General features: G+C 36.8%; 4 protein-coding genes across 6 annotated transcripts in view; 2 read left to right on the top strand and 2 right to left on the bottom strand.

The window, feature by feature from the left end:
- Positions 1–5143, top strand: part of LOC132195895 (neuropeptide Y receptor type 5-like) — a 12315-nt gene extending 7172 nt beyond the window's left edge. For 2 of the 3 annotated variants that reach the window (XM_059618185.1, XM_059618184.1), the window contains exons 4-8: positions 1069–1368; positions 1876–2019; positions 2374–2727; positions 3496–3740; positions 4423–5142. In XM_059618185.1, coding sequence (XP_059474168.1) covers positions 1069–1368; positions 1876–2019; positions 2374–2727; positions 3496–3740; positions 4423–4636 — 1257 coding nt within the window. In that variant the 3' untranslated portion in view covers positions 4637–5142. Of the gene's footprint in view, positions 1–1068; positions 1369–1875; positions 2020–2373; positions 2728–3495; positions 3741–3840; positions 3917–4422 lie in introns of all 3 variants that reach the window. The other variant, XM_059618186.1, reaches the window with a different exon arrangement.
- Positions 1–6599, bottom strand: part of LOC132196005 (uncharacterized) — a 27407-nt gene extending 20808 nt beyond the window's left edge. The window contains exon 1 of the mRNA XM_059618367.1: positions 6508–6599. The gene's annotated coding sequence lies outside the window, so the exon portion shown is untranslated. The remainder of the gene's footprint in view (positions 1–6507) is intronic.
- Positions 6600–7159: 560 nt separating this feature from the next.
- Positions 7160–12853, top strand: LOC132195948 (protein dispatched). Its single transcript, XM_059618267.1, has 19 exons — positions 7160–7282; positions 7511–7614; positions 7672–7783; positions 7842–7952; positions 8007–8108; positions 8165–8285; positions 8340–8492; positions 8544–8761; positions 8813–8995; positions 9052–9199; positions 9248–9484; positions 9550–9733; positions 9791–9962; positions 10027–10187; positions 10243–10435; positions 10492–10881; positions 10934–11578; positions 11633–11774; positions 11831–12853. The coding sequence occupies exons 2-19, from the start codon at positions 7541–7543 to the stop codon at positions 11908–11910; spliced, it is 3426 nt and encodes a 1141-aa protein (XP_059474250.1). The 5' UTR covers positions 7160–7282; positions 7511–7540; the 3' UTR covers positions 11911–12853.
- On the bottom strand, positions 12835–13930 carry LOC132195950 (small ribosomal subunit protein uS10m). The gene is made up of 4 exons (XM_059618269.1): positions 13770–13930; positions 13322–13560; positions 13054–13255; positions 12835–12995 (listed from the first exon to the last, which is right to left on the bottom strand). The coding sequence occupies exons 1-4, from the start codon at positions 13782–13784 to the stop codon at positions 12948–12950; spliced, it is 504 nt and encodes a 167-aa protein (XP_059474252.1). The 5' UTR covers positions 13785–13930; the 3' UTR covers positions 12835–12947.
- Positions 13931–14052: the final 122 nt, after the last annotated feature.

Here is a 14052-nt window from a genome sequence, read left to right on the forward strand (position 1 = left end):
TTGTGACGGAAACCTCTTGCTTTTGTGCGCTGACGTAAATGGAGACCACCGGAGTAATTTTATGTGTACAGGGCCCTTTGTTTACGGCTTGAGTGACAGAGAGCAGTCTGATATTATGCCTCCAAGTTGCTCCACGGGCAGAGCAAAAATTTCAGACCATACAAAAAATAAAACGCCAAAGGCCTTTTTGCGTGAGTGTATGGGTTTATTTGCAAAAAGAAAGGAAACCCAACATGCGACGTATTGTAGTTTTGAGGAACATGATATAAGCATTATATTTGCCTTAAATTGTCAATTTTTATTTTTGGAGGATTCAAACAGCACGCAAGTCATAATTTACATTAACAAGATGGAAAATAGTCTTGAAAAAGGATAACGAAAAGAAAAAACACCGAGGCTAGTTTTGTATTTTTTAAATTTAAATAAAATAAAACTGCCTCATATTCCCAAGCGTACAGTGCAAATTTAAAATTTCTGCTGTGTTTTAAAATTCTATTTTAAAAGATCTCAAACATATTATCAATCCAATATTAAATTAAATCCCATTTTTTTAATACTTTATTTGTACAGAGCTTCAATAAAAAATGTTATTGAGGAAATATCAAACGAAATAAATAATTTAACTGTTAAAACTGTTTAACACAATATTGATTTTTACATGAAGGGAAAGAAAAATAATTGGATTGAGCCTTTAATTAAAAACCAGTGCCCAGTAATTCTGAACGACGAAAGCCTTTGAAATAGTATGCAACCGGCCACTCTTCGCTGACTAGCGTATTGCCTATATCATTATCCACGGTACAGTTTTTATAATGAATCAAGCTATGCAGAGTTATTTTATTGAAGCTCCTCAGAATGTCTTAAAATTATTCTTTAAATTTGACTCCCAGGATTTGGTATCAGCTTTATTGATTTTAAATTATCAACGCTGTGTGACGCACTTCCCCCTTATTTGAGACTAAAAAAAGTATATATCAAAAACACAAAAGCTCCGAAAAAGTGCTGTCACCATATATCAAAGTATTTTGACAGGGAACTAATAAAGTCGCGTTATATTTTCTCTCGCAGGTTTGCAGCATCCTGAAAGAGCAGCAACAAGATAACAGCCACATGAGCGAAACGGCGGAGCTAATTTTCATGGTGGTTTACGGCGTCCTCATAATAACAGGCCTGGCGACGAACCTGGCCGTGATTTTCGCCGTGGCGCGTAGCTCAAAAATCCAAACACCGCGCAATCTGTACATCGTCAACCTGACGGTCTCTGACATCAGCCTGTGCCTCGTTTGCATGCCGTTCACGCTGATCAGTTTGATTAGCAAACAGTGGACAATGGGCGAAACTCTTTGCAAACTTGTTCCAACGCTGCAGGTAGGGCCAAAATTTTCTATAATTTTGTAACCTATTATTACAAAATGTTTTCCTCTGTCTACACAAAAGTTTTTTTTCCATTGAATCAACATTCAAAAGTGAAAAACTTTTATGAAATGCCTTGAATTTTTTATGTGAAAAATTCGTTTAGGTTGTTGGTAAGTTAAATATAAATAAAGCAAAAAATGTGTTGATTACATGTTCATTTTCCTCCCTATTTTCAACAACTCTTGAAATTAACTTCAATAAAAGACACAGTTTAGCCTTCCAGAGTTTCAAAATATAAACTGAACAAGCCACGCATTAATTTTAGCCGTAGGCGCTTGAATAACAAAAACTTCTCAAAAACTTCTCCCTGGTCTTACGATGTTTAACTTTGTGCTTTTCTCGTGCATCAAATATTGTCTCCTTCAAAGTTTCATTAGTGAATTTTGTCAAATAATTCCCCCGGAGCAACTCTCGCTTGGTGCTCGAGTCTCTTTCAAGTTTCATTATTTTCCTTCCCAGGGCGCTAATATCATGGTGTCGACAACAACAATATCGACGATAGCTATAGACCGTTACATCAACATCGTGCGTCATACCCCTTTGAATGCTGGCGCTGTCATTGATAGATCGCAGAGGCGGCGGATCATTTTATCACTGGCATTCGTGAGTGCTTTTTTATTCCTGTGATAAGTGCAATTTAGGCATTTATTGTAATCCGTCCTAGAATGTCAGCAAAAAGGAGACAGTTCTTGGCTGGATTTATAAAACAGATTTTGTTTATTCCATTTCCATGCATCAAAATTCTAAATCCTTAAGAAATTGGCCCTTTTTTTAAATTTTGAATTTTCAAACTCAATCCTTAAATCAATATATGTAGAAGTTTCTGAAAAAAAGTAATTAAGAAACAAGATTTTCATTTAAAAATATTCCTCCATAAAGTTTTTAGAAGTATGAAATTTTTAACATAACTTTTATGCTATTATATAAGTTCAAAAAATTTCCTTTTTTGTTCTGAAGGTTTGGCTTCTGTCACTCGCGTCTGTTCTGCCCCTGGTTTTCTATCAAAAGGTGGAAGACTTCGCGGTCGACAGTCTGGTCCTGTACAAAATGTGCATCGAAGAGTGGCCGTCGATCCCTTTGAAGCGCGCCTATTTGGTCTACATTTTACTCATGATGTATTTCATCCCCATCGTGGTGCTCTCTGTGGTGCACACGAGCATTGCCAAATTCCTGCAGAACCACGCCACCGCCCAAAACGTGGCTTTCGAGGGCAGCTCACAATCAGACGCCGCGCAGATTGTCGCTTCGGGCCGAGTCTCCAGAGAAATGGCTCGGAACAGAAAGACAACCACCATCCTTGTCGTCATTGCCGTAAGCACATTTTTTCGTGTCTGACTTTTGAAAGGGAAAAAATTGCGTCTCCATTGAAACCAATCACGCGAATCAGAGGAAAAATTGCAAATATTTTGCATGTCTTGTTACCATAGGCATATTCCTTTCGAATTTCAAAAGAAAATATTTTAGGAGATTTTATTACGTATCAAATCGTATTGATTTACTTGAAGGGATTTTTCCTTTTCCATATTTGATGTAAAAAAGAAAGATTGAATGTACAAACGTGAAAAGCACATTTGCATAACAAATTAAGCGAGGCAGAGTGAACTCTTTTGATCTGCACTGCAGAGGCTCGTGAAATATTTGCAAAAACCTGCAGATGTAAATGAAGCCTCAAAGGCCTCATTAAAGCTCACTCCAGAATCAGAGCCAGCGCATTAAAATGTTGAAAGCAACGCTTTGTTTTTGTTAACAATCACAACCCTTTCTATGTTTTGATTCTAGGAATAATAGGAATATATTATTGCTTAAAAAAATCAAACAATAAAAAATAGAGAACAACTCTCACAATAAACGCATAACATGGCCTCAAAAAGTTTTAGACAATTTAAATTTGTAATTCTGTGACTATTTTGCTCCCAAAAAATCTTCTTTTCAATTGATCTTTATTTTTTCATAAAATTTTTTATAATGATCCCATGAAATGTTCTAAATTGCCTATACAGCAAGAATTTCTGCTCGTTAAAATTTTAATAGTTTTAAGCGTTGTTGCGCTTTAATCTGTATCCGATTTGCTTTTGGCAGGCTTTGTTCGCGATTAGCTGGCTGCCTCATTACATTCTCTCCATCATCGTGGAGGTGAAGCCGCTGATCTTCCCGACAGAGAAGCTGTACATCGCCACTGCCATTTGCCACACGATCGCAATGAGCACAGCCATCACAAACCCAATCGTGTACGGTTGGATGAACACCAATATTCGCAGAGAATTGATAGGCATGTTGCCCTCGGCGTTGATTCAGTGCTGCTGCAAAAAGCTCTCCGCAGACAGGTACGTTTTTTTTATAAACTGTCTGCACGCTTTTTCATCTCACAATCGGCCTTTTGACGCGCACTTTTCTGGCTCTGCCACTGAAAATAAACGCTTTCAGGTTGCCGCATGAGCGAATTTATTTTCCTTCCGTTTTTGTTGACACACGAAAAAGTGGATTTCTTTTGACCCCCGTTGTGAGTAACAATTATTTTATTTTTCTCCATGTGTTGCACGCATCTGGGCTTGTGAAAATGGCTCAGATGGTTATTTTAATTTGCAATGAAAAAATATATATTTAAAATTCTCATTCTCGTGGAAAATTGGCGAAACTGAAAAACTAAATTGTACCCAGTCATTAAAAAAAGGCAAAACCAACATAAAATGTTTTCAGAAAGGAAGCTCAAAAACACTGTCAAAACACTTGTCATATGGGGATGGAGGTGAATTGCTTTTCCCTTTATCAAACAACTAAAGCACATGATAGAAGACAACAGCCATCAAAAATATAATTATTTTGAGATTTTTTGTCTCCCTCTATGGAATTTTCAATTATTTTCCCCCCAATATATGCTTTTTGGAAAGGAATGAAACTTGGAACTTAAAAAGAAAAAGTCAATTTCTTCCTGAAAAACCCATTATTTTCCTTAATTTCAGCAGCTTCATTTTTCTTCAATTTTCCCCTTCTTTTTAAATTTTGCAGGAAGCGAAGGAATGGCACGGACCTGATGGTGCGGAGTGGTCAGGACTTGCGGCCGAGCAGCTTGAATCCTTTCGGGGAAAACACTTCCGAGATTGAGCAAAAAATCGTGAGGAAACACGAAGCGAAATCCACCATGTTGATGGTGCCAAGGGGGCCATTGACTTGTTCCTCTGGTCGGGCAACAGTTTCCACCCAGCTTGTATCTGAGCTTTAAAAAGCAAAAACCGAAAGTTGCTCACACAAACATTTGCCCGCGCAGCTTGGCCAATTGAAACAAACCTTAAATGAGCCCCGCGAGAGTTCTGCGAATTCTCGACGTTGCTTCTGTTGGCACACAGCTGGAAACGGCGCGATCACGAGTTTTCCCTTTTTATCTAGCATGAAAAGGAGACGAAATTTAAAATCATTATTGTTTTAATAAAACCGTGAAATCATCAATGCTTTTTAATTCAAGAAAGGTAAAAAAAGAGTCGTCCTGGAAAAATTATGTATCAGTTTTGAAACTCTTTGATCGCAATTATTAAAATCTTTTGTTGACCTAAAAAAAATATCACTTTTTAATCAATTATGATGTTGACTGTCAAAAGAGTCTCATGTCTGTTGCCTGTGCTAAAAAAAATAATGAAAATTTGATGATATTGCTTTGTTAAGATATTCTAAATGTAAAAAAAATCGTGTTTTATTTTAGCTCTTCCTTTTCATTTTACCAAATAAAAGAATGATAATCAACAACGTGTTCATGGAGTTGAAATAATTTACATTTGCAGGCAACCCACACAACTCAGGAATTACAAAGCAGCCCACCAACATCAAGAGGATCAGACGATCATTATCGAATTCAAGATTTTTCAACAAAGTGATAAAAATATTATTCAATTTTCCTTTCTCGGAGCAAAAATCAAATGATTGTAAGGATTGTAACTTTTATTCTTTCAGCGAACAAAGAATATCTGGGAGGAAAATAAATAATTTCTCTTGGCAAAGGCGCCGCTTTACGATAATTAAATTTTTTGGCATTAATTCAATCATTTTGATGTGCCGCTTTACGAAATTGCAATTTAGCTCGCTGAACCAAGAAGCGTCCCACGCGCCAAATTTAATATTTTAGCGTGAAATATTCAGAGGTTGGAAATTGAAAACACAGCCAGGCAAATTATGATGGAAAAGCATAAAATTGGAATTATTTCTGAATAAAACACAGAATTTGCAAATTTTCCAGAGTGGTTGTTCCGTTTCTGTACTGTGAGTATTCATAATTTTATGTTCATTTGAATTATTGTCAAATGTTGACGATATTTTTTTTTTTATCAAAAACGCGAGTCAGCTTATACAAATTTTTCAGCCTGGTTTTGATTGATTTCTGCAAAATATATAAAATTATATAGGCTATAAAACGGAAATATCAAATTGCGTGATTAAATGGAATAATCCAATCTGTAAAAACTTGTGAAAAGTCAGAGTTTGTTCTTGCCAAGCGTATTCAATTATCATGAAAGCATTTTTTTATAGCCTTAAATTTAAACACTGAAGAGAGTTTTTTTTTTATCATAAAACTTTTAGCATTATAGAAAAGAGAAGCTATGCAAAAATTTTTTCAACAAATATTATTGCAAAAACTAACTACAAAAATAAAATTAAGCCCATTCAAGTGCGTCACAATAAAATTTATTATATGTGCTTTGTGTGTGTTTTCATTCGTATTGCGGAAAAAAATGACGAATAATAAATAAAAATAATTAGAGACGCCTTATATGAAGGCTGCATTTTTAATGAAACCCAAATATTATAGCAAAATAATACACATAATTATACTCTCTTATTTTTGTGTGACATACAAAGTTTTGTCAACAAAAATTAGAGGCTAGATAAAGACGGATAATTGTGATGTAAGAAAATCACAGTTATCTGTAATTTTAACACCTAAAATAAAGGTTCCTTTTTGGGAAACCCAAAATCACCTCTATAATATAGCAAAAAGCAAAAGCTATATATATTTATATTATTATTTTTTATTATAATTATTCCTGCCCTCCTTTTGACGAAAAAATCATGTTATAAAAGTATTTTCATATTAGAGCAACCTACCTTTTAACATCATTGGCCGACACGAAGATATGACAGATGAGAATAGTTTTCTCCAGATGGACGCGACAGAATCAGCTTCCAAAAGAAGTTTTCTGCAAAAGAATAAACTAAATATAAAAAAAATCGTCAATCAATTTACTATTACTTTTCTAAAAGGAAAATTCTAGATGCGTAAAATGTAATATAATTAAGATAAATTAAAATTCATTTATTAAAATTAAACTTTAAAAGCGAGTTAAAAGTTAAAACTGAAATTTATTTGCTACATTTGAAGTAAAAAATAATAATTAAACTTAATAACTTACTAATTAGCAAAATAACAAAAAAAATTAATAACCTTCTTGACGTATGTAAATTAACCTGAAGCTGTACGCACACAGTTGTAGTGAGATTACTTCCTTATTATTTTTAATTTCATTTCATTGGCAAATAAACGAAATGATAAACAACAAATAAATGCAGCAGATCAGAGACCGAGTTTTGCATTGACGGAATGCAGCGCACGTGTGTTTATGTGTTATCGAGTGATTGCCTCTTGCGTTCACCCCCAACAAGTTCAAACACGACCTTGCCCGGTGCTCATCGCCTCTCTCCTCCCTCCCTCCTCCCGCCCGCCCGCACCCCTCGGCAGCTCCATCTGGTTTCGTCGTAGCGTAAAAGTATGGCGCCTGTAGTGAAGTGAGCAGCCCAATCGTTTGGCGGAAAATCGCTTTCCTGCTCTCATCTGGCCTCGAATGTCCCTTTGTCTCCGCGAAACCTCTCGCTCGATGACCAGGTTCGTTGATTCCGGTATTGTTGCAAGAAATTTTCCTGTTCTGCCGTCTTTTCATCGCAAAAATGTGATCACTCGGACCACGGCCAGCTGATTTTTTGTTATGGTTTGCTACGGAGCTAAACTTTTTAAAACTTTCCTAGCGCCCTCGGAGAAAACCACTCCAGTAAAACGCAAAGAATTTAAAGAATTAATTCATTTTTTGTTTGAGCAATAAAAATTTTGCTACAGGTGAAGGTGAAAGGCTCCTAAACGATTAACATGGAGAACAATGCCGGGGCCAATCCAAACAATAACATTACCTCGGGGCAGAAATTTCATCTCAACTTCTCCAGGTGCGTTTTATTTGGACTGACATTTATTATAAATTTTGTAATAAATTAACTCGACAGTTCTTCGGCAATTTTCCTACTATGGCTGACACTGACTGGCATCAGCATTGCAGCAATTGTGATTATTCTTGTCCAGCCATCGCACTCCCCAGACTTCTCAAACCCTCACATGGTAAAACTGCAGTACAATTTTTATCATTTATAAATAATTATTTTATTCCAATCTTCAGGGCTTTGAAACAAAATCAACCTTATTGTCAGGTCGAAATGACGTCCTAGTGAACTTGGCGGAAGCTTCAAAACCGTACGGTTTCATGACGAGCAACCCCGAAGGAAAAAGAGTAATTTGATAGAATTTATTTATTTCAAATACTGTACAATATTTATAAAATTAGCTACAGATTCTGCAAGGTCGGATGCATCGACAAAAGCTTGAGTCTTGGCAGCACACTCTCTTCAAGGAGAGCAAAGTTGACAGCTTGAATGATCTGCCAAAAGTAAGTTTTTTATTTAAGAGAATTAACTTCTGTTATTACAATTGACTCTTTTACAGGTGCACACACATTCCGTCTTTGTCAATTCGAACAGCACCGTTTTAGATCAAGTTCCGTCTTCTCTTCCGCCAAATTTAAAACAAGAGCACCAGAATTCCAGTCATTTTATTTTCCCATCAGGTATGCTAATCATTATCCTCTTGGTACTATTTTTAAATTTTCTCTTACAATTAGATTCGAGTCTCATTCAGTCCGATGCTTCAATCACAAGTGACGGTGACGTCGGACATGTCACCATGGTTGACTACGACGAGGACGAAGACGGCCACTACGGGGAGGCACATAATCACTCTCATGTCAACAAAGACTCCTTTTGTGGCCAACCAAGTAAAACTTATTTTATTTTATCACCAAAAATGCTCAAATTTATCAATCTAGCTTGGTCGCATGCTCGACTAATCATCTCGAACAAAAAGGAGGGGGAAAATCTGTGGAAGCTGGACGTCGTAAAGGAGCTTTGCAGCCTCGAAAAAGAAATAGAGCCGCTCTACACAGAAATCTGTGAAACTCAGACGCCTCAAAACTGCTGTCCAATGTGGAGTCTGACTAGATACTTACTTTTAGCTAGTAACAAGTCCTCCTGTGAAGAGCTTCAGGTTTTTTTCGATTTAAATGTAAATTGTTGTGCTGTTAACACATACAATTAGGAGGATGATCTTTTGAACTGCGCCGATTTGCTGCAAGAATGCACCCATCACTTCCACAATTTGGATTTGGAGTGCATCGAGGAAGAGGGCACCTGTCAATTAGCGCCAAACAGGTGCACTCGCAAGTCGATTGTTCGAGGACTGATGAATTTTATTTTTGATATTGGTTTTTTGCCACCCAACGTAAGAAGGAACTGAAATTTAAATTTATTTGTATTATTATTAATGTTTTTTTACAGTCGAGCGACCAGAATGAGCATGTTCTGAAGTTCATACAAATTATCCTGCCCATTGCAAAAAGTACAAAGAGCTATGATTTCTACAAACGCCTGCAGGCGCTGTCCTTATCTCACTACAAGCAAATCAAAATAGTAGCTATGGATTTAGGTATTTTTCCCAATTATAACCATAATTTTTCTAACTTTGATTTGATAGGTCTTGAAGATTATATTTTCGACAAACTTCTAATCCACGACTCGATAAGGATTTCCATGATCATCTCGGCACTAATTTTGATTATTCTTCTTTTGTTCATTCGATCCTTTTTGATGATCTTCTTCGGCTTGCTAAACATTGTTCTCAGTTTGGCCATCAGCTATTGGCTCTACTGCGAAACCCTCGGAGCAGACCGATTTCCTTTCCTCAATTTGATGGCTGCCCTCCTCTTGCTAGGTATAACTTTGTGTTAACTTGTGCTGATTTTGATTATTATAAAATGGAAATTTTGATATTTTTAGCGATCGGTACAGACGATCTCTTATTCATAGCTCACAGCTGGCAAGACTATCACGATCTTAAACTCAAAGACAAACTTTGGAGTCTCACCCCACTGTGGTTTTCTGTGACGGCAACATCTCTGACCACAGCTGCTGCCATGTTTGCTGCTCGGCTAAGCTCTGTGACGTCAATTGCATTGTTCAGGTATTAAGCATTAACTTTTGTAAAATATTCATCATTTCGAATTATAAATTGTAAAAGTATTTTTGCTGGATCAACCATGATGATTCACTGGATGATGACCATCTTTTGGATGATACCGTCGGTCGTTATTTCGGAAATGATTGCCAAATTTTTTAATGTGCATAGAACTCGATGCCGAATGTTTGAAAAGCTCTCATGTGGTTTCCACAAATTAGGATGTTTTCTTAGGGTAAGGTTATAATGGTTATAATTTTTATTTTCAAACATTTAAAAAATTTGAATCATATTTCCAGACAACTCTACTGTGGATAATATCAAAGGCCTCTCTCATTTGCATTCTCTTGATGACTATTTTGACGGTTGCTTCCACCTACGCAATTTTGATCAGCCCTCGTCTGCGAGCGCCCGACTCAAAAAGTTTTGCTTTATTTCAGCCAAGCCATCCATTTGAAAGGTTTGATTTCAAATATTTGTATAAAAAATTGATTAAAATATCAACTTATTCATAGATACCATTCTGACTTTACCGAGAGCTTTTGGTTCGAGAAGCACCAGAAATCTTCGAGGGATATTCTTCCTCTAACTTGGGTCTGGGGCTTGAAGCCCATCGATTCCAGAGACCTCCTCAACCCAAATTCAAAACCAAATGGATCATTGTTAGTTTTCGATAAAACTTTTGACATAAGCAAGCCCAAGGCTCAAGTATATTAAAAACACAGGACGTCTTATCATTATAAGAAATAAATTTTCTTTGCTAGTTATTCCTACGGAGATTTTGTCGTCAACTGAAAAGCCAACCCTTCTACAAGTCTGTCCTTGGTCCTTTGCTGCAGAATTGTTTTCTCGAATCCCTTATTAGCTACATGAACAGGAAGTGCTACGATTCCATTGACCAGTTGGACAGAAAACCCTGCTGCGAAACGTCCAAGTTTCCCTATGCTCCGAAGACCTTTGCCATTTGTCTGGAGAGAGCCATGAAAGATCTGCATAACACGCCAGCCCAGTTTTTCATGCCAACCTTGGCCGGACCCAAGTTTGACATGAGAATCAAGGGCAACGTGTCAGTCGCCAAAGCTGTGGTCATTCAGTACGACTCGTCCAGAGAGTTCTCTCTGTCTTTTCAACAAATGAACTCCTTTTTCCGAGAGGTCTAGATAAAAAATTTGATTTTATAAAAATTTGTTAAACAATAAATTTCAGGTCGAGAGTTGGACAACAAGCATGCTGAAGACGGCTCCGAACTCAATGAAAGGCGGTTTTTTTACTTCCGACCTCCAGTTTTATGATCTCCAAAACAAGCTTATGACTGAGTCTGTGACCTCCGTCATATTCGCTGCCACCGCCTGTTCGATCGTCCTCTACCTTTCGACTTGCAACCTTATTATAACCTTGCTGGCTGCTTTTTCCGTCTACACAATTCTAGCCTCGTCCCTTGCATTTTTAGCCCTTTTGGGGTGGCGCTTGAATGTGCTTGAGTCTTTAGCTGTGACCATGGCAGCCGGGCTGAGTGTCGATTTTGTGTTGCACTACGCCATAAAATATAACGGCCACCTCGACCGAGAGCAGCGCATTAAACACCTGATCGTCAAAAACTTGACTCCTATTTGTGTGGCGAGTATTACAACCATCATTACTGGACTGATGTTGCTGACAAGCGAAGTGTTGGCATTTAACCAGATTGGCATTTTCATCATCGACTTGACTGTCCACTCATTTTGTATTTCCAATTTTGGATTTCTTTCACTTCTATACAGATTCGGCCCAAGCTTCAAAACGGATTGGGAGTTCTGCCAGAAGCTCTGTACGGTTGCAGAATTCCAAGACGAGATTAATGTCACAAGTCAGGTAAAATTTTAAAATGTAAATAAATAATCTCACACTGATAACTAAAATCCTCAGGCCCCTTTGTCAGATTCAAATTCTGTCACCCTGACTGGCTTGGCTCCAATGGGACCAGAACTTCACGAATTGGAGAACATGTCTCCAACTTTTCTGGAAGATCCCAACCAACGAGACCACATTTTCGACACTGTTTTAGCAGGCAGTTGCATTTTAAGTTTATATTTTGTTGAAACTGATTGGAATATAATTTTTAAGGTGCTGGAACGAGACAAACTTGTAATATTCGACGGCCCTCCTGCACTACGATGGAACCTCTTCTTCAAGATCGTCATTAAGCTAAATGACCATCCAATTTTGTGCACAATAACTGAATGTATTTAGCTTACTTCTAGCAATTTGTGCCAAAGCACTCTCCTGGCTCGAAATGGACACAAATGTGTAATTTAAAGATCTGTTGTACTTCATGTCAATTATTTGTTGTCTCCTTGTGAAAAATCGGAGCTTTTGAGCAGATAAAGTAAACATCATTGTGCAAGAATCAAATGCTCCGAATTGACTGTTCATTGATCTCTAATATTTTTGAAGAAAAAAAAATGAAAATGGAATCTCTTAAATATGCTGGCCTGTATTGTTCTGAAATAATGTCATCAATGTTTGGTGTCTCTCTATACAGTGTTAATTGTGAACTTAAGTGTTAAAACCTCTACATTCTTTCATTCCACAGAGTGGCTGGCCAAATTTATTAGTCCTGTAAGAGTTTTGTTAATTACTAATCAATGGAACTCTAGCTGAACAAAATGTGCATGATCAGTATTAAGGAGGGATTGTAATAGTTGACAAAAAACAGAGTAACGGAATCTAAGCTAACCTTTCTAGATTCAACTATTATTTACATTGTAAAAACGAGTACCTCAGCTAGCTTTATTTGAGCAAATATACCTCCTATTATGCTTCATACGTAAATCGTTGTATTCGTTGTAATGTTTAAAGCTCAAAAATGTTAACTATGGTTGTGATACATGAAATAAGACGAAACAAATTGCAGTATTTTGTTGTCTTTAGCGATGAATATTATTGCTGTATGAAAAATGGCCACACGATGGAAGGCCGAATCCTCAATTGCGCTAACATGATTTATGATTTCTCAATGTAATCCATGTCGAGATTTACCGCAGCTATTTAGGTGTAATAAAGAGCTAACTGAAGAAAATTTAAAATAACAGATGGACGAACGTTATGTATTTAAAAAAGACAACAATAAAATTAAATTTATGTTAAATCAAATTGATTTTATTTTCACACAAAAAAGCAATTAAAGTGGGATGAGAAAGGACTATTGTTTAATAATTCTGCACTAACTAAAGACTTTATGCTAAGCCGAGGGTTGCTGCATGTAATTTGGAGTTGGATGAATTTCTGTCTGCAGGTCAGAATGTTATTTTAGTAAAATATGTAATTTGAGATAAATTTCCTTCTACCTTTGACACTTTCATTCCCACTCCTTCTGGCAACATCCTCTGCACATATTCCAAATAGGTGTCTGCTGTTGATCCTGTCAATCTTCGTAATGTCAAACTAGCATGGTATGTCCTCATCTCGTACTGAACCCTGTGCTTTTTGTAGATGTGCACTGAGCGGAGGAGTGTAAGTCTGTTATACGTTGCCTTTGGTACGAGGACTCTGGAAAATAACAAATCAATTTAAAAATTGTAGAAACATAAAAAGCAAAATTATTAATATACATACATTTCATCACTGGGTATATCCAAATTAGTTGCCGCTGCTTTCAGGACTGTTGTGTAGCTTTTCAAGACCGCTTTTTCGTGTCCCTTCAGCTCTATGGTTATCTTCTTGAACAATTTATCTGGTGTGCCGACAGGATTGCTATCATTGCTGACTTGAAGGGCAGCAGCTGCATGGTTGCTCAAAGATCGACACCCAAGAATAAGTTGGCTAGGACTAGAAATTGATCCTTGCAGTAGCCTCTGAAAATAAAAATAAGTATCAAAAATACAAATATGTACATACTTATTATAAAAACAGTCGCAAATTTTTGAAAATGTGCAAAATACACAGGAAAATATAAAGGCATAAAATTTTTAATGCAATTTAATGCGGGTGCGGGCTGACTGACAATGAGTATTTTTTGTTATGTATGTATAATATTCTGCACTTAGTGCACTTAGAAACTCACCCTTACTACAGACATTTTGCAAACAAATTAATTCAAAAGTAATAAATATCCTAAAAAATCCTTTTGCTGCAAACTTTAGCAGTGGCACGATTATGTAGCTTATGAATCCTCGAAAAGTTGAAAATTGAAATGATAACAAAAATAAAGGCTCCGGTGCTGCCTCTGGTGGTCCAAGCCTCAGATGACTGGAACCTGCGCACTACACACTTTTCCTATCTAACCTTCTGTATTGCGCAAGAATTGCAGTGCTCCGTACTAATTTTTGAAAGCACCCTGAGCACTC

The sequence above is a fragment of the Neocloeon triangulifer genome, unplaced genomic scaffold (assembly GCF_031216515.1).
Source record: "Neocloeon triangulifer isolate White Clay Creek 2 clone unplaced genomic scaffold, ASM3121651v1 ptg000011l, whole genome shotgun sequence".
Taxonomy (NCBI): domain Eukaryota; kingdom Metazoa; phylum Arthropoda; class Insecta; order Ephemeroptera; family Baetidae; genus Neocloeon; species Neocloeon triangulifer.